Source organism: Carassius auratus, chromosome 21, assembly GCF_003368295.1.
Source record: "Carassius auratus strain Wakin chromosome 21, ASM336829v1, whole genome shotgun sequence".
In the NCBI taxonomy this organism is placed as follows: domain Eukaryota; kingdom Metazoa; phylum Chordata; class Actinopteri; order Cypriniformes; family Cyprinidae; genus Carassius; species Carassius auratus.
In genome coordinates, this window is record NC_039263.1 from 7,030,563 (window position 1) to 7,051,099 (window position 20,537).

Below are 20,537 nucleotides of genomic sequence, written 5' to 3' on the forward strand. Positions count from 1 at the left end.
CTTTATTTAATAATTTAATAATATTATCTTTGATAGTAATTTCATTGCATATTATTAAAAATTAAATAACTTCTTTTTTAATTTATTTAAAAATGTAATGTATTCCTGCTATGGAAGTTCCATGGTCCTTTAGAAATCATTCTAAGCAGATTTGGTGCTCAAGCAACATTACCTGTGATTATCAATGTTGAAGACAGTTGTCTGCTTGATATTTTTGTGGAAACTGTGATAAAGTGTTCAAAAGAACAGCATTTGTTTAATAATTTATTTAAAATATATATATATTTTTTTTAATAGTTAAAAAAAACATTTACTGTCACTTTTAAATAAAAGTGATTAAGTGATTTACTGACCTCATTTATATATATATATATATATAGCACACAAAAGTAATATGTATAGCATATGATGTTAAATATACAGTATAGCACATGTATATGTCACTCCTTAAAACAGATTACAATAACAAAGATGATGACTGAATTGGTCTGTGTCTTGCTGCTTTGCCCCTTGCACATGTGCTAATGTGCTCGAAGAAAAGAAAGAATATGGAGGGAAACACGAGGAATGCATGTCACAGAGAGAGGGGGTGGGGGTGACGCTCTCTGCGGGACAGTTCTCATTCCAACTGCTGTGACCCACTTATAAAGGGATTCATGAGAATGCCCTAAAGTATGGACAAAACATACTTTTTGTGCACCCAGTATATGTAATTGATAAGAAAATGTGGTGTTTATTTTACACTTTAAATTGTATTATTAAAAAGCATATTTTAATGATACATTTTATTGTTTTATATTTTATTTTAGTATCAATTTACAATAACACTAAATTTATTAACACTGCTTGCTGTATGACTTATCACAAACTAACAATAATTTACAATAAATTTACAATAAATAAAAACAAATCGACATTTACTGTAAATTCTTACAGTTCCTTTATTTAGTTTTCTCTTTATAAGGTTTTATGTTGCTAAAATATTTAAATATTATTTTACTGTTTTTTTTGTTTTGTTTTGTTTTTTTGTTTTTTACTTTTTAAAGTAAAGGTGAAATAAACAGACTTAAAGAGCTAGTAATCATAATTATTAAAATAATCGCTCTTATGATGTTTTCTGGTATTATTGCAAAGCTTTAAAACAAGTTAATGAGATTGGACACTGAAATATGCTAAAATAGTAGCTAAAGGATATGAATGTGAATGATTATGCATGCAGAAATTCTTGGAAATGCTACACCCTATTTTCATCTTAGAAAACACAGAGCATGCAACCCTATCTTAGACACAAAAGGAAAGGAGTCTCCAGAAGTGGGGAAAACAAAACTTGGTACATAAGTTTTGAAAGAGGCCTGCATGTCTTGATTTAATTTTCATTGTAATTATAAACCATAGCTCTTGTTATCACTTGTGTGTAGGTGTTCATTTGTCATCAGGGTAAAGTCGCCACAAGTCACAGCTCTACATTTGTGAATGTGATATTATGAAGCATTTTTTATTCTGAAAAATGCTGAGACAAAGGCTTTTTTGTTGTTGAATTTGGAATGGATTTTAGTATTAGCTTAAAGGATTTCTAATCCCGAGTGAAACAGGTCCAGTTTTTGTTTCATTGACAAACTAGATTATCGGCCAATAACTCTTCTGGCAGAAACCCAGAAACCCTGTGGCCTACAGCCTCTAGGGCTCCTGCCTCTGACTTGTGGGAACTGATAAAACTAAAGAAGCTCATGAGTTGTTAATGCTGAGCAGTATTTCTTGCAAGACTGCAAACTAAAACATGAAGTGTCATATTTCATATTTCATTGCCAAGAGTGTGCAGAAAGGAAAACTGCTTCAATACGTATGTTGACATTTAAGCTATCTGATTTCAGGATGCCACAAACTTCCTGAGGAGCTCGCTTTTCCACTGAGTCAAGGTCAGTTTTAAAAGAAATTAAAGTAGTTTTAACTCAAAAGTACCATTGCTATGCTGTTTTGTCCAGCAGGCATTTCAGCCACTTCCTGTGGAATGTTTCCTCTCTCTGGCACTGCTAGGCTTTTGTTTATTTTTGGTATGATATCATTTTCTCAACTTAAATTAGTTTTAATACTTTACCAGCCCAGCCAATGCTGTTATATATTGCAATATTAGTGCATGTGTGTGTGTGTGTGTGTGTGTGTGTGTTTCTCTGTCTGTCTGTCTGTCTGTCTATCTATCTATCTATCTATCTGTCTGTTATAAATAGTTTTGAAGTATTTAGATTAGTGCGGTTAATTAATCGCAATTAATCGCATCCAAAATAAAAGTTGTTTTTATTTACATAATATAAGTGTGTGTGTTGTGTATATTTATTATGTATAAATACACACTCATGCATATATATTTTAGAAAAAAAGTTTTATTTCTATATTAAATATATTTATATATAATATAAATTATATAAATATAAATACATGCATGTAATTACATATTATATACAAAATAGTATGTGTGTGTTTACATATACATGATTAATATGCACAGTACACACACATATATTACACAAAAACTTTTATTATAGATGCGATTAATCGCGATTAATCGTTTAACATGACATTTATATATAACATTTAGATGCGTGTTAAATCTTATAAATATAAACATACGTCTTATAATTTATAAGATTTATAGCATGTTATAAATATAATATGTAAGCATGTTATGAAATACAATCCAGCTGTGTGAGACAAATGCCAGAATACATAAGCAAAATGAAACGTCATACTTGAATAAATCTTTGATATAAAGTGGCTGCACAGACAGTGAAGACATTTGTTCGAACAGGTGGTTTCTATCAAAAGTTCCTCTGTCTTCAAGATTTCCAGGTTAATCTGAGGTATAGTCATTTCAAATGTCCATAAGAACCAACAGAGTTCATTTCTGTCTAAGCCTATTAGAATAGCTTGTGTCTACTGTACTGTATATCTTGAGGCTTCCAGTAAAGTTGGTGGTTCAGGGATTTTAATATAATAGTACTTGGCTGTAAAACAAAAAAGGAGGCAAATTTCCTGGTTTGGGATCTAAATGACCTGATTCTGTATTTAGGGGAACATGCCTGAACCACAATAAATGTGCGTCAGAGAATTTGTATGTATTTATTTCTTTTATTCTTCCATCCTCTACCCATTACCCATTTAATTGGTTTAGCTTAAGAGTGCTTTTCTGCATGACCCACTTAATTAGGACCTATGTACATTTTTATTTTCTTCGAAATATTGTTAAAGTGTGTATCGATGCTTTTCTATTGAATTTTCTATTTCTAGTTTTTTCTAATTAGACATTTGTAATGATGAAGTTGCAAATTAGTGCACTTGAAATATGTAGCCTATTAGTAAATGTAATTGAATAGCACACTTCAAATTAATATCAAGCACTTTTGTATGTTAGTCCAAATATCAAAATAATTGAATGCATACTTTTTTAAAGCACAACGAAAGATTATTAAAACGTGATGATTTAAAATGTGGGCTACTTTAAAATAAAACTATGAAAACTTTAAACATTCTTTTTTTTTTTTACATCATCAAATTATGAAAGTTTACGTGTAACAAAAAAAAAAAAAAAAAAAAAAAACATTAAGGAAAGTATACTCTCTTTAAGTGTCCTTGTATTTCATTCATATTATTTCATCTGGAAGTACAGTGTATTTGACTATATAGGTATGACTTGTCCATTATCACGCATGCGTAAATTACCCGTTTCAAATAGCCTAGCCTAAGCAAAAGACGTTATTGATCCATTTACAAATCAATTTTGCTGCAGTATTAAGAGAATGTTGAGCGTCTAAGCACCTCTCGACTGTCATATACTAGAGATAAATCGACTGAGGAGAATGCAGAGTTTAGCCCTCACAGAAAATGCGCAACAGCTCCCCCTTCAGGTCTTTCAAACGCAGTGTGAGGACGAGTGAACAAGCTTCCGGTTGTTCTTAAAAGGCATTTTACTTTTAAGACGAATTCTTAATCTCTTCAGAAATTACTTAATTGTTTTTATATATTTATTAAGCAAAGCTCTAATTTCATGTCGTTAATGTAGTTTGACCATTAGTGCTCATATGCAGAGCCATATGTGAAACAAGAAACAATGGACCTTGACTGCTGCTTCGTGGCACAATCATTAATTCCTTTTATTATTTATTTATTTGTTTGTTTATTTATTTATTTATTTAATAAATTATAATTTAATGAAGCATAATTGATTTAAATCTAGTTACCCTTTACATCATATTTATTCCACTATTATTATTATTAATATTACTGTTGTTATTTTTATTTCAGTTTGTGTTTATTTGTATAAAGCTTGTTATGAATAAAATGAAAAATATTATATTTTTATTATTAAAAATGATTGATCATATATAAATAGCAGATGAGTTTTAATTAGTGAATATCCTATGCAATAGTCTTTATTGCATTTCCTAATTTTCTCGTTTTTTTTTTTTTTTTTTTAAGCCCTGCATGGCTCCTTATCTCCAGACTATGGGAAATAATTAAATTCTCAATAGTATTTGCATTCAATATTGTAAAGATTGTATTTGTTTGTTGCCCTCCCCCTTGAACAATGAAAGCTAGGCTTGCTGCCTAGTTAAATAATATAAACAAGCTTTAAATAAATGACTAATATAATGATATTTTTCCTTGCAACCCTGACAACCACGAATCAACCATGCTTTCATGCAGTTCAGCTTTATGACGTCAGCAAGAGCAGGGGGAAAAAATTAAATCTCACAGCCATTGTCTCGTGGAAATGATCACGTGCACACTCCCTCTGCTGGAGAACAAAATATATGAATTTCATATTGCTTATTATATAAATATTTTAATATCTATTTTACATTTTAAAACGGGTTCATCTAAATGTTTCAGGAAACAGCATGCTGGCCAACAAGACTAGTGTTTACAGTTGGAAAATGCTTATTTTCAGATGAAATCTGCAAATATATGACATATCAAACATTATATAGCTGCTATTGTATTATTTAAAATAAATAAATAAACAAATAGCACTAAATTATAAATATTACACGTCACACTTAATGTAAAATCTTTAAGGGTTCACTCTTAGCTTGATACATTCAAAATGTGCAATTTCATTAAAAATCAACACGCATGCTCTGTACTGTAGATATAGATTTTGTCTTGAAATGCTGATTTCAAGGCTCCATATTGAAATTGTGTTGTATTTAATGATCGCAGTTCGTCACTGGATTAAATTAAACAGCCAGCATGTTTCCACAAGCAATATTATGTACAGTGCACAACATATATTAAAGTTCTTTTGGCAAATGGAGTTAAGCCACACCTAGATCCTGCCCTATTTTCACAAAAAAGCACAAGCTTTTCTTTAGCTACATGTATGTGTGTGCCGGTGCTGTTAGTACCCGGCTGTGTAACTTGATAGGGGGCATCGAGAGGGATAAGGGAATGTTGAGTTGCAATGGAGCAGAGTACGATACAGGTAAACTGAATTACAACTTTAAATTGTTACTTTGTTGCAGCTCGAGGCGGTCACCGCGCGAGCTTGAAATTTGCTTCTTTGTTTTTGAAAATTAAAATCGTTGTTTGCTAATCGATACCCCCTCGACACGTCGTAATATTTGAAGTTCGCTAAAATACCGAATTGATTTTTTCCCAATAAAGCCAACGCAGACTTGAAAATATTGTCTCGTATTTCGACGAGAAACTTTTATTTGTTTTAAAATGTATTTGAAATTTCCTCTACGCAATGTCGGTTTTGTGTAAAAAAAAAAAAATGTTATATTAAGAACGCGTGCTTTTGATATTTCGATTTTTTCGTTAATGATTAATTTCTTTGTGTCGTGTTGACTACCTAGATTCTCCCTCTTGCCCCCACCCCCACATTTCACATTTGCCAAACAGATTTTGTTTTATTTTCTATTAAAAACAATACTAATCCAGTCCTCGATTTTAAAGGGGACGCTGTATTGTTTTTATTCACAATATGTCGACACATATTTAGATACAATCTCGCGCATATTAAGCATGAATTTAAAATGACGTGGTAATGAAACTTGTAGGAAGAGGTAAACTTGGTGGAGCTGCTGATTTTCTTTGAGACCAAGAAGTTTTTTCGTCATGATTAAGTTATTTTGTCGTCGTATGAGCCGTGATATTACATTTTAAAATATTTTGTTTAGCCAATATAACGTAATATCGGTTAGTTGTTCATTTCTTTTTAATATTAATATGATATTTGTCGTGTTGGCTAGAATGCTAGGCTATGGCAGTAAATATTTGAAATGATATGACACTTTTATGTATGTGGCAGTAGGAAGTTGCTTAAAATATGCTGTTGCACGTATTGAATGAATTCCAATATTAGTAAGCCTCACAAAGCACCCGGATTGAGGATGTTGTTTATCACTGTTGTTATTTAAATGATTAACGTATACATATAAAATATAGACATTTTGTATCGTTCGCAAGTCTTATATGAGCGTATATGAATTTGCATACTAATAAATGTAAACGATTTTGGGCACACTAAAATCTCCAAGGTCATATTGTTTATTATATATTTTGCCTTTTTAAATCTTTCTCAAGCTCTCCGTGTGTTTAGAATTGGGATGATAAATTCCTTGTGGTGTTTGTCGGAGTACATAAAGTAAAAAGTTGACAGTCACAGACGTGTATTGTGGTTTAACTGTAGACTAGTTCTCCTTTTTTACCAGTAGGCGCTCGACATGTGGACGCCGAATCTTGTGGCTTGTGATTGGTCGGTTTTTCGGTGAAAATGTGGGTTACCGGTGGGGGTGGGGCGGGGGTGAGTGACCCATGACTGTGTATTAACGACCTGTGATTGACATATTAAGTTAAAGCACGTTATGTCACGTTCAGCCCGCTTATAAGAGGCAGTAGCACACTGTAACAATGGAAAACATATGATATACAATGCTGTGCATGTCCAAATCATGCCCCTTTCCAAAATACATATATTACGGATAAATGAAATAATTTACAAGTGCATGTCGCATTGTTTATAACCTATTTATTAATACTATAATATATAAATTTCAAACAAATAACAATGAAAACAAAGATCTTGTTTAGATTTAAGTTCTTATAGTGCTGTGTTTGTTATTTGTCAGCATACACTGTTTTTGCAATGGAAATAGCCTTTGGTGCTGATATATAAAAATAAAAAAAATCAAATTGTATAGATTAAGTTAAAATATAAGTAACTAATTATATGTTATATTATAATTTATAATACATTATCCATACACTGTGCTCAGAAAAAATATATTATCCAATTAACTGAATTTGATACGGATTAGTGAATTCCCATCAGCCTTTGTATTATTTGTAGTTTTAAGTATAGTTTAAGTATTTATTTTTGAGATATTTAAATGTAATGTAAAAGTAAAATAATGTATTTAAACCAAACCACAGTATTATACATTCATGCTTTAAAAAAATAAATAAGTTAAATAAATAAATAAATAAAAAAGGAATTTGTATTAACTGAATTATCTATTGTATGTTTAAGATGAATGAATCAGTCTTCATATGCATCTTGAAATATTTAATGTGTTTGTTTGTGTTATGCAGTGCAGCCTTCACTGAGTAACATTTATTGTCCATTTTAGAAGCAAACCACATTTTGGCACCGTCATTATAGAATTTTTATGTTTTACTTTCCATAAAAAAAGTCTTTATGCGTTTTTCCGCTGCTATCAGGCAATTCCTAAGTAGATTAATACATTGGAATGTGTTTTCAACCATGGAAACCAACAAAGACCAAGCAGTTCTGAGTAGGTTATGTGAATGATTAGTTCTTGTGTTATTTGCTCCTACTGTATATTATGATTTGGGAATTTTACCTAATTTGCCTCAGATTACACTGATAAAAGTCAGATTATTCTTCCTACTTCTCGGCTGGTTTGAGAAGACTGCAATGCTTACTTCTCAGACCGATAATTTGAATCATGTGAAGGGTGTTTGCATGTGTGTATTTGAGCTTCATAGTTTGTATGCATAAGTTTTCTTCCAGAGCCCCGACTGTTATGAAGTGTTTGTGTAATGACAGCATTAATATTTGCTTAAAATACCTGCACAAGATCAAATTCTAAATGTGAACTATATGAATTGATAAGTTGTTGTTGTTTTACCATAGACTGCTTTTAATGCTCGTGAACTTGTGCAACCTATAATTTTTGTGCTCTGACTCATTATTGTTGAAGGTATTCTTATCAAATATGTCATTTTCTCACACAGCTGCAAAAAAGCCATATGTGGGCGACTGTATTCTGTTGTTCTCATATGTGCAGGTTATTTTCTAATCTATTTGCTCTTGTTTTAAACAGTGGTTAGGTGCTCCCAGCTGCCTTCGAGGGACCTTTGCCTTTTATAAGTCGGTGGGTTGCAAGCAAGCATCTGGGGGTCCAACGCAGGTTTGGAAGCTTGGGGAGTTCTACTTCATGCGCTGTGGCCCCCAGGAACCAGTGTGTATAGCAGAGGTTACATTGCTGTGGGAAGATCAGACGCAACGGCACCTACTGGCCAGTTCTAGACTTTACTTCTTACCTGAGGACACCCCGAAGGGCAGAGCAGTAGAGCATGGAGAGGTGAGAGATGCGAAAAGTTACATAAATAACGTTTGGCTGAAGGAAAGGAGTGCATAGATCCATCCAACAGCACTTGATTACTGTATGTTATCATCCTGAACGTAGATAAAATAAAGAAAGAAAGAAAGAAAGAAAGAAAGAAAGAAAGAAAGAAAGAAAGAAAGAAAGAAGAAAATAAAAAAATGAGATATGCGCACATTACATTGATCAAAAATTGACGGTTGACAAAAGATTTGCATTTGAAATGCATTGTGTCATTTTACATTTTCTGTTCATCAAAGTTTCCTGAAAAAAAAAATCATGGTTTGTACAAAAATATTAAAGGTGCCATAGAATGCAAAAATCACTTTTATAAGGAGTTTGAATACAGTTGTGTGGCCGCAGTGTGTGAAAACTATCAGCCTATAATGGTAAAAAACTTAGTCATTGTTTTATAAATCCCAAAAAATCATAAACAGACTCTCTCCACACAAGCAGCTCCAGACTATGATGACATAGTGAAAGTCTCGCCCAGTTGTGACGCTCTTTGCCCTATTAGCATATACACAGCCCTGAGTGAGAAGCAGGGGGACAGGGTTTCATATTTTATTGAAGCACCCCTGGGTACCACCATTGGCTAGCAGACCCCCACCTGCGTTAACATTCCATTGACTCCCATTCATTTTGTCATCACTTTGACAGCGATTAACTTTACATCTGAGGCATTTAAAGACTCCATTTGTCCATTCGTTATTTCTAAAGAAACACAAAAATGTATAAAAGGCCCCATTACCTTGTATCTTACGTTATGGTCCCGTAGAAGCAGTTTTTGTAAAAATAGGCTAACGATTGCGTCATAACCTGCGACTCTCTGTCGCACAGTAGAGAAAATACCGTATGGACAGGAGGTGAAGCTCGCAGACGATCTTTTACTGTCTATGAGGCTATCGGGGGGAAGTGGAGGCATGAAGTCAAGGCAGAAGCCCATAGAGAGTCCATAAAAGCAACGGGACAAAATCATTCAACAACGTCTGCAAGATTCGTCATCAAGTTCAGTTTGAGTCTGCACAGTACGCTCGACCCCCAGGAAGTGTGTGCTTCTAATTGACTTCACTCTCCGTTGAATCCAATGGGGTGGCTGTGTCCATTTCTTCTCCTGTCTATGGTGAGAAGCTGCGGTCTGCCATTACTGTTCTCTTGCTGTAGCTGCTGGAGATACAATGTCAGCGCCAAAGAGTCATTAAAAAAGTGTTGTGTGTTGGGATGCACCAATAAACATAGGAGTCACCGCTGAGGACATAGTGGTTAAATTTCATATTTGAAGGATATGTACCGGGAAAAAAGGGGGAAAAAAGTCTTATACATTGTACTAGCATTTTACAACGGACTGCCTTACAAACGAGGGTCAGTTCAGCGCTGGAGTTATGCAAAGATTGCTTCTGAAAGAGGGATCGATACCAACACTTTGTGCTCAGATGTCCAGACTCCAGACTCAGTATGCATCACGCCTCATATTTTGTTGTCCAAAAGAGATTCTTGGCTCTCTGTAAGGCTAATGTTGCTAAAGCTACCATTATCAATGCCTGTTTTCACTAATGCTGCCTTCACGTGCTATCAAAATGATTGTGAATAGGAATGTGGTAGTTAAAAATTGCCTTTGGAAGCAATGTGTGAGGTCATTAACACGGTCACCGTAACACAGAGAATGAGCTCTTGAAGCTCCGCACTCTTCTGAGAAAGGGAGAAGGGTTGCCAGGTTGAAAGTATCCCGGCAGTAGAGGACTCTTGTGGTGTCGAGGTCCACTTTTATCCCCCCCAGAGCCAGCAGGAGAGGGTCCTGAAGACTAGGGGAGCTAGCCTGATCTGGGACACGTCTTTGAAGGGAACGAAAGCGGCAGTACTGGGGGTAACTGAGAACCTTAACCTTCTGGTGTAATACTTCATCTGTAAGAGAACACAAAACAAAAGTGTCAGTCCACAGATTTAGAAACAATCTATTTACTTTAAAACAATGATCAGCACCAACACCGAGAATGAGCTCTTGAAGCTCCGCACTCTTCTGAGAAAGGGAGAAGGGTTGCCAGGTCGCAACAAAACCCTTCCACTGACATGAAAAGCAACCTGCAGCAACAGTGTTAAAGTAGCCAAAGTCTGCGGGAAAACCACAGTTTTGGCAACACTGGAAGGGAGGTGAGAGCACCAGCTCATTTTCATTTAAAGTGGACATACACTTAAACAGCGGGTTATGATTCATACCCTAAAACTTTGCAAACACACTCTTGGGACATCATAGAACAATTAAAAATATTGTATCAATGCATTTTATGGCAGCTTTAAGCAGCAAAAACTGTTTTCAACATTGATGTTGTTATTATAAGAGTTGATATTGTTATAATAGTTATTACAAAAGGCTATTTTCTTGCCTAAAACTACAATAACAGTAAACAACAAAACTCTTTAAGAAAAAAACTTTAGCCTGTAAAAGTTATTTTTGGTATATTAAAATATAAATTGATTAAATTATAAATAATGCAAAATACATACAGCAATTATTGTATTTATCTGCAATATATTAATTAAAATGTCTTTCTGCATTGCAAATATCATTTTGTTTCATATTGTAAAAACAGCCTTCATGTGGGCAAGCTTTAGGGTCCTATCATACCCCCGGCGCAATGCGATGCAAGGCGCATTGCAAGTGTGTTTCTAGTTTCAGTCTAGCGGCGTTCACATTTTCCCGTCTAGCGTCACGTCGTTTAATTAGCAAATGCATTCACTCCCATGGGCGTGCTGGTCTAAAAAAGAGGTGTGTTCAGGCACATTGCTGGCGCATTGCTATTTTAAGGAGCTGAAATAGACTATGTCAATGGCGCAATATTTTTTTGTTATTTAAAGAGTGTGTTGGTAGAAAATGCGCCTCTGGGAGGTTCCACAGTGCGCGTTGAGATTGCTACTCCAATCACAAATAAAGTGAAATCTTGTAAAATGTTGAAGTTGCTTGAATTATTTATGAACATAAACTAGAGCATTTATAGTTTGTTAGGTAATTCAGCTATATATGCTGACCAAAAGTGTCAAGACTGCTTTCAGGTACTTTTATTTGAAAATGAAAGATACTCCTTGCTCATTCTTTTGCTGTATGAAGTAGCCATGCCTGAATTAGAAAGCATTTTGAACAGACAACATATGCTATAAGAACATAAATAAGTAAAGAGTAATTTTCTCTTTTTTGCTTTTCTCAGTTTCCATCGTAAACAGTTGAATGTGAGAATGTTGCAAAGATAAGCATCTAAATGTCAACTGGCCTTTACACCCCCCCCCCTCTTTTTTTTTTAAGCAGTTTGGATTGCTTTGTTTTTGCCTGAGGTGACGAGTGTCCTATTGTTAACTAGTATAACATAGGAAAAAGGGAGAGGCTTCTCATTAACTGAAGGTGTTAAAATATTTCAAGCCATTAAGCAAAACCTGGTCCTGTCTGTAAGCTCATTGAATGTATAAAGATATGTAGTATTGAGTTATTGATGTTTATATGCGTTTCTGCATGCAGGATGAAGTCCTCGCTGTATCAAAAAAGATTGTGGTCAGAGTGGAGGATCTGGTGAAGTGGACTTGTCAGGAACCGCCACAGTGGAAGCACAGCAGTCAAAACATTCAGGTGTCTCACAAGTCTGATGGGTCACAAGATGCTAGTTATCCACAGGAAGGAAAGACGAAGAGCGAGGGTGAGTAACAGATAAAAAATCCTGAGGTGTGTGTGTCAGTATGAAAGGCGGGGGAGAAACTATTCTAAAATGTTTTGGCTCATGGATATTAATTATGTGGTGTCTTGTAATTTATGTAATTAATATTCAACAGGCATTGAACACTGCCTTATTTGATAAAAGGGAGATAAAACCAAACTTATTTTATTTTAAAATGAGCAACAAAAAATGAATAAACGCAAAGTTGCTCTCATTAATACAAAAAATAAATAAATAAATAATATAGAGCTATATGTCACATAGTTCTAATTAAACTAGTAGCAAAAACACACACATATATATATATAAATATATATATATATATATATATATATATATATATATATATATATATATATATAAAATCAAAAGGTCAGAGCACGATTTAACATTTAAGGTGGTTCAGCTTACATAAAAGCATTTTTTTGAGATTGTAGATGATATTGATATCGGCCATATTTTTATAGTATTTCAGTATACAGCAATATAACTACGTAATATACATTAATTTGGCTTCGAACACGACTGATCTGATGGTGATGGTGCTGATCATTGTTTTAAAGTAAATAAGTTGTTTTCTAAATCTGTGGACTGACACTTTTGTTTTGTGTTCTCTTACAGATGAAGTATTACACCAGAAGGTTAAGGTTCTCAGTTACCCCCAGTACTGCCGCTTTCGTTCCCTTCAAAGACGTGTCCCAGATCAGGCTAGCTCCCCTAGTCTTCAGGACCCTCTCCTGCTGGCTCTGGGGGGGATAAAAGTGGACCTCGACACCACAAGAGTCCTCTACTGCCGGGATACTTTCAACCACCCGACTCTAGACAGCAATGCCAGCATTCTGACACAGCTTGGTGAGTGCTATAATCTTGATAGATTGTGACTTTAAACTCTGTTGTTATATGGCAGGCTAATGCAGTTGACAGTACAGGGTTCAAAATTTACGTGTGCTAGTTTGAACGGCTACATGGTACAAGTAAATGTTGATAGAAGACCTTTATGCCTTTATGTTTGACAAATACTTAGGCTACATGCCATTTATTTGAATTCATTCATATAAATTTTTAACTCAAATTGAGTGTGTTCAATAGTGCATTAGTTTTTACCTTGTTATTGTCATTGAAAAAGGTGATTGAGTCATTGTGAAAACTCCAAAATTTTGGACTCCAAAAATTTGAACTCAACTAAATTATCAAATGGTTGCTTAATTGGTTGCATTCATCATATGCCGACAACTTCATGCGTGGTGCACTTGGAATACAATTTTCTTTAACTAGTGGGTTAATAAAGAACAAGTTACTTGAATTATCTTGAAATTACTTTTTCAAGTTGACGGGTTAAAAAATCGAGAATCGGTCATATCGCCCAGCCCTAATCCACACTACATAAAAGAAAATGGGATTTTCACTGTTTGTAAAATGAATTTACAAATGTCATGCAAGTGGAAAACTGTTGCCCTAAGGATGCTTTACGTGTCTGTCCCAGGATGCTCCTCTCTCAGTCTGAAGGGGCGACCTCGTAAAAGAAAGGGCAGTGGTGGCAAAGGTGCTGATCAGCAAAACCATAACCATTTATCAGAGTCATGGATGGAAAGGATGAAGGTATGCTGTGGAATTTAGCAACACAATTTGATCCACAGACATCTATATGGAATACAATTCTGATGGCTAAACAGGATGTTTTAAGATTTTGAGCAAATGGTAAAGTATACTGTGGCGTCACTGTGTGCTTCCTGTTTTGTTTTAACTTTGATGTCTTGACTTCCTTTCACACCATCTTTGTCTTTGTGTCTTTACTGTCAATTTCTTCAGTCATAATCTCGTTCATGTCCTAGTTTGCTATAAACATAATTTAGTTAAAATGCTTAATTACTAATTACTTGTTACATATTATATTATATTAAAATTCTATTATATGAAAGATTCTGATCTGGTTTAAAAAACATTATTAATCACAAAAATCATTATTGCAAAATTTGATTTGAAGCAAAAATAGAAAAAACACAAAAGGTACAAGGCTGAGTAGTTCCAATAAGACATCAACATTTATGTAATCAAATTTGTGTTTTGAAATATATAAATTCAAGCATTTACCATGAAAATACCTTATTGGAAAACACTGCGGTTTTTCATGCTTCACCTACAATATTTACTATTAACTAATTTAGCATTGATTAGCTAGTCAGCCTGCAATCCTTCAAAACAACGCTGATTAGTTGGTATTCTAATTCATTTTCAAAGTTAAAAGTATATACCATAACTTAACAACTTCAAGTTTATGGAGGGTCTATCTTGGAAAGATTTATGAATTGTCTATAAAAGTTTTAATTGGGATTTTAACTTAACTTAATTTACTGTTATTCGGCTAATTTTCACTTAGGGCTGCGAATCTTTGGGGTAGACAGCGATTCTTTTTGATTCTCAATTCATAGGTTCTCGATTCGAGAATGATTTTTGCCAATTTAGAACAATTCGATTCGCGATTAAATTTGATTTCGATTAAAACAATTTGATTCTGCATTCTTTAAGTGCATTCAGTGCATGATAGTTTAATGATGCTATGGCATTATATGGTATATGTAAAAATGTATTTAAGCCAAGATTTCTGAAATGAAAGAAATATCAAATACAGTCATATGCATGTATATATTTTTTATTATTTTCTTATCTATTACTTTGAATTTGCTATAAAATAATTAAGTACACTGCTGGACAATAATGGCAATTTTATGATTGTTTTATATACTACAAATAATTATTTCAATTTTCTGCACAGAATAAGGTAGAAAGTAAACATTATGGTTTATGTACTTTAAATAATATCTCAATTAGCACTGCATCAATCATAAATTTTATTTATTTATTGTTTCAATTTATTCAGCTTTTTATTCAGATTAGCTGCAGATTTAGCATGGCACGTCTTTAAACACGAGATCACTTCTCTTTCAGTGCTCTCATTTTCATAAAATAAAATGCTATAGCGTTTAACTTTTCCTCTCCATCAACTGATTCTGAAAGAAAAGGCCAACGTCTGTTTGCTTTAGCAACAGACACCACTTTCATGCATCTTATTATCAGATAAACCTTGCACTCTTATTTCAAGGTTGATGTTAATGCTGTGGTAGTTTTAACAGTTTCCTTCATACATTCGGTTCAACAACATTGTTAAAACACATGTATCATTCAGTGGAACTGTGTGTATGGTTTAGACACTTATATTTCTGTTTAGCAGTTACTGAAAGAAGGATCTTCTTATGTGTTCTAACTGATTCCTGTAGGAGAATGTGATGGGCAGTGTGGAGATGCATTGGGATGGGAACTGGCTCCCACATCCAGAGGAGCAGCTCTTCCTGGATCAGCTGTATATCTTTATGGAGCGCAGGGGTTCCCCTATAAGCAAAGTTCCTAACCTGGGTTTCAGAAAGAGTATGTATGACTGATGTTATATGTAGAATTTAGCACCAGTCACTTAGTAGAATCACTTCTAGGGCTGCATCATAAATCGCATGTGATATTTAATGCGCATTTTGTCAGTAAAGCCGGTTCTGGAGCAGCATTTACTACACAGTACCCTAATCACTTCTATGTATTTTTTGCTAACTTAACTTAGTAATTTAACCAAGCTGTCTTTCATTTGTCCACAGTTGACCTCTTCCTCATGTATTCAGTTGTAAAAAGGCTGGGGGGCTATGAGAGGGTATGTTTACCATGTTGTTTCATTACTTGGCTCCGCTGAGTCAGCTGTAATCCATCATAACGGAATGAAAGTGATAGCGGGGATTTCAGTAGTAGAAGTGAGAGTAATTGTCCTCCCCATCACCTGCAGGTGACATCACATCGTTTGTGGAAGACTGTGTACAATGAGTTGGGTGGAAGCCCAGGCAGCACCAGCGCTGCCACCTGCACCAGGAGGCATTATGAAAGGTGAGTGTGAGGCTCTGATTACAGCAGCAGTTCATTCCTGCTGTATCAAAGGGCTTCACTCATCTAACTGATTTCTTATGTTCTCTGTTGTTCGATTCCAGGCTGATGCTCCCTTATGAACTGCATGTAAGGGGAGAAAACACAGAACTTGGCAAGCCTACAGCTACATTTGTCACACCCACTACCATCAAAAAGACTGTGCGGGGCAGAGGGGTGTCAAACAGTCCAAAAACGAATGCAGTTACCAGCGAGGTGAGGATTTTATTTATCTGTAGCACAAGAAAAGAGAAATGCAGACACTTTTGGTTTGTTGCATGCAAGTACTCTTAATAAAATGGTTAAAAACCATAAAGCCACACAGGAAGAGCATCTTGACTGACATGTGATGTGACGAATCACTGTTTGCTTTGTTCGTGTGCTGTTTATCTGATATACGTTTTGTCAAAACTGCTGTATAAAAAATCATTTAAATATTTGTCAGCGAGGTTTGATGTCAGAACTGATAAAAATAGCTGTGTGTACTTGCTCTCAGATTTTGCGTAATACCAACTTATCATAAAGGATAATACTAGATCAGGAAAGCATTGTCTTTTTTTTTGTGTATATGTGTGTACTTTGCGTCAGAAGAATGAAAATTAATTTTCATTTTGTGCTACTTTTTGAGGCCTCACCACCAGATGGGGCTGTTGTTGTACGAAAAAGAGGAAGACCACCTGGAAAACGCAATGCCAAGGTTCTGTCCAAAGGCAGAGTTGGAAGACCGCCCTTGTACCCCAAACCTCCCTTAGAGAAACCAGCAAGACCCCATCAAGAGATTGTCCAGCCACTGACTATTTTTCAAGAACTGAAGCTCACCAACCATCCTCACGGCCAAGGTCTGTCGATTGTATCTTCTACTCCGGTGCCCCACCAACCCGTGCTGGGGCGAGATGTGAAGATAGAGACTGTAGAACCTCAAGCTCCTTCCTTTCTGTCAGTGCCTTGCAAATTGCTGGCAGGTGGTTCCCTAGAAGGATTCAGTCCCATTAAAGGACTGTGTCCTTTGGACCTCTTTCGAGCCCGTCTGGGTCTTAATGGAGCGAGTACTCCTCAAGATTCTTCCACGCCCCACCAAACAATTACAGCGCATCAGCCCAAAGTCAGTATGCCTGAGACTCCTGAGAGTCCCCAACACCAGTGTTCCGGGTGTAGCTCGGATCCCTCTTCCCAGAACGGAGGACTTGCCTTGAATAGCGCTCCCCTACCCCCTCTTAGGATCCTCCCGCTGGACATCGGCTGTAGTCTACAGCTGCGTCAACTGATGCGCACCCGTCTGGGCTCGACTCACATGAACACCTTCACCAAACGACTTTCTGAAGTTCTGGCTCAGGATCTCAGCAAGACCTCCCAACCCAATGGAAGTACTCCTCAAGACCAGTCCCTCCCGCTAAACCTGAGCAAGCGGGCCATTACCAAGAGGTCTTCTGGTGACGTGGAGCACACAGAACTGAGTCGTGATGACCAGTTAATAACCAAAAGGCCGAAGATGGAAGCTGAGGATCTTGGAGTATCTCTGAAGTGGAACGGCACGTCCCTTCTGGTGCCTTTGAACCAAGATGAGCCAGCTGATCTTAGCTCTCCCAGCAGGGCCAGAGCTTTAATTCAGGACAAGACCAGTGTGGCTTTGACTCTCCCTGAGGCCACTTGTTTCACCTTAGTGCCCAAATTAGATGTCCCCCCTGAAAAGCCATCCAGTATTGGTGCTTCCCCGGACAGTCTAGCTTGTATTTATCACCTGAAACCAGGGGAAGACAAGAGTAGCGTATTTGCAGTGACAGTTAAGAAAGAACCAGAGCGTGCAACTCTGGATCCAGATCTAGAACCTCAACCGAACAGTGACCTCTACTCACAGTGTGTACCTACTGATGACGTCAAAGAGTCAGACACCGTTTCCTCTCTCAAAGTACTCTCTAGTTCCCTTCTTTCAAAGCCATCAAGCTGTTAGCATGCATTACATGTTAGCATTACAAACGCTTGTGTACTTCATCACTGCTTTCTGCCCTGCCTTCCCCATGGACACGTTTGTGTTGTGTATGATCAAAGAGACGGGTCTGCAGATGCATTGCTATCTGCCAAGTACCTGCTTTTAAAACACTACTAAACTTTGAACTGATGCAGGTGGCCATGGTTCTACCAAAGATAAGGTGCCTTGAACTCGATTAGTCTCTATTTTAGTACTTTTAAGTTGAAACATATGCTGTAGCTAGTGGAGCATCGAATGTCCAGCCAATAAAGGACACATGACTCATGACATTTTTGAAAAATACAGGTATTTAAGAAAAACAAGGACATGGAATCTGGGTTTGGTTATTGTTGGATCCAGATATCAAACACGTATTGTGACAGCATTGCAGAAGAATTGGTCAGCTACTGTATTTTCTTTCTTAGACATAAATGCTTTGTTTATAAATGGTAATTTGTTTTTATGATGAAAGCAGTGTCATTTTATGGGTGTAGGTCATATTCTTGTATTATTTATCTATTTTACTCCTTTATCTCCGTCTTCACTGTTTTTAGGCTGTGTGATTTTCCTTCTCTTTGTGTGTATTTGTTGAACTCTGCTATTTAAGAAAAGGCCACCGTATGACCTCTGTGCTGGATTTGATCATATTATTTTCCATAGCTACTCGTTTTAAAACAATGTACTGTATCGTGCAAATAGTATGCATATTGTGGGTCTCAATGCAAATGTCCTTTTTTCTGTAAGTGCATTTTCTTAACATGTAGTCATATATTGTAGGTAGTTACTATTTGTGACATCATTAATATGTGTTTACAAAGAAACTGATGTAGAGCCGCCTGTCTGAGAAAATGGATAACTTAATTTGCTTTTCACTCCTCCTTTTAGACTGACCTCTCTTAATGCAATGTATTTCACAGGTTTACAGATGACAAAATTATATTTTCATAATTTACACTCAGTTTGCTATAATGTACCGTAATGAATTGCTTGTGTAAAACATATGTATGATCATTCTTTTTTTAATCTGTTGGTCGTATTTTTCTTTCATTTAATTTCTGTACTTGAAAGGCAGCCAAACAGAACGCTAATCCCTATTTAATGTTAATGTATAAACTGTTGTAATACCACCAGGTTACAAAAAATATTATTTTTCCTTATTTTGCATGCTTATGCTAATGGGACATGGACTCTGTGACAGATCGTCATTGCAGACATGTTTAAACACTGAATATTTATAATAAAAATATATATACTGACGTTGTTATATTTTGCTGAAATAAATGCAAAAATTTAAATACCTGGAAGCTTCTTAAACTTTAAAGAGATTACATCATTTATGATTTTATAGGTATAATAGCGGTAACGCTTTAGTTTAGGGACCATTCCTCACAGTCAACTAACGTTAGTTGCTTATTAGCATGCATATTATTAGTATGTTGACTGTTTATTAGTTATTATAAAGCACATATTCATGCCTTATTCTGCATTTTAGATGCCTTAATCCTACCCCAAATATAAACTTGACAACTAATTTACTTAATATTAATAAGCGGAAAATTAGGAGTTTGAGACAAAAGTTGTAGTTGATAGTGAGAATTGGTCCCCAAACTAAAGGCTGAGCACAAAAGCTACTGTAAAGTCATAAATTGTTATCTTTAGTGTTTGAAGCTTTGCCATGTTTTTAATTATTATTATTTTTTGATGACCGTGGGCTCCAATGTCAAATTATAGTAACTAACTCCAGTAACTGTAGCCGCCATGATCATTTTTGTAAGGGGAGGAAACTCTGCTGTGTTGGCTGATACCGTTGCAGCATTCTGTGGCCCCCAGGGGGCGATATCATCTTATGTTATTGCTAACAAGGCCATTCAACAACCTCTTACTAACTTCCAAACTGGCTTCAACATTCTACATTTCTAACCAACCTTTACTACAAAGATGTTAATATTGATTCTTAGACCAAACTAGTCAAAACTGACTGTCAATCCAAACAAAGAAGAGAAGATACGACATTGCTCGGCGATCTCTCAATGCTTGAACAGGTTGGGTCAGCAGTTTCCAGTAAATGCTTCAGCCATGACAAAACATTAGACAGAGTCTTTCATGGGAGGATTTTTGTTATATGACTGAATAAATCAGACAGTTCCTCTCCTTTTTTTTTTTTTTTTTTTTGGACATAACTCTCGGGTCTTTCCGCTGGTCAGATTCTTTGTTTTAACTTAAAAGGCTCTCCATGGGTCTCACTTTCATATGTCTGGTATGTGGATTGTATTTTCACAGAGCTGCTGT

General features: G+C 35.6%; 1 protein-coding gene across 1 annotated transcript; it reads left to right on the forward strand.

Moving 5' to 3' along the window:
* The first annotated feature begins 5,322 nt into the window (after nt 1-5,322).
* LOC113038355 (AT-rich interactive domain-containing protein 5B) lies at nt 5,323-19,504 on the forward strand. Its single transcript, XM_026195689.1, has 10 exons — nt 5,323-5,476; nt 8,346-8,606; nt 12,133-12,307; nt 12,947-13,177; nt 13,809-13,924; nt 15,601-15,748; nt 15,967-16,019; nt 16,149-16,246; nt 16,348-16,498; nt 16,911-19,504. The coding sequence occupies exons 1-10, from the start codon at nt 5,456-5,458 to the stop codon at nt 18,228-18,230; spliced, it is 2,574 nt and encodes an 857-aa protein (XP_026051474.1). The 5' UTR covers nt 5,323-5,455; the 3' UTR covers nt 18,231-19,504.
* Nucleotides 19,505-20,537: the final 1,033 nt, after the last annotated feature.

What these genes read in the sequence shown, in the direction of transcription:
- LOC113038355 (XM_026195689.1), top strand. Translation starts at nt 5,456, where the DNA reads ATGGAGCAGAGTACGATACAG. An exon ending in CATGGATGGAAAGGATGAAG is followed by an intron (nt 13,925 to 15,600) that starts GTATGCTGTGGA and finishes TGATTCCTGTAG; the next exon opens with GAGAATGTGATGGGCAGTGT. An exon ending in GGCTGGGGGGCTATGAGAGG is followed by an intron (nt 16,020 to 16,148) that starts GTATGTTTACCA and finishes CATCACCTGCAG; the next exon opens with GTGACATCACATCGTTTGTG.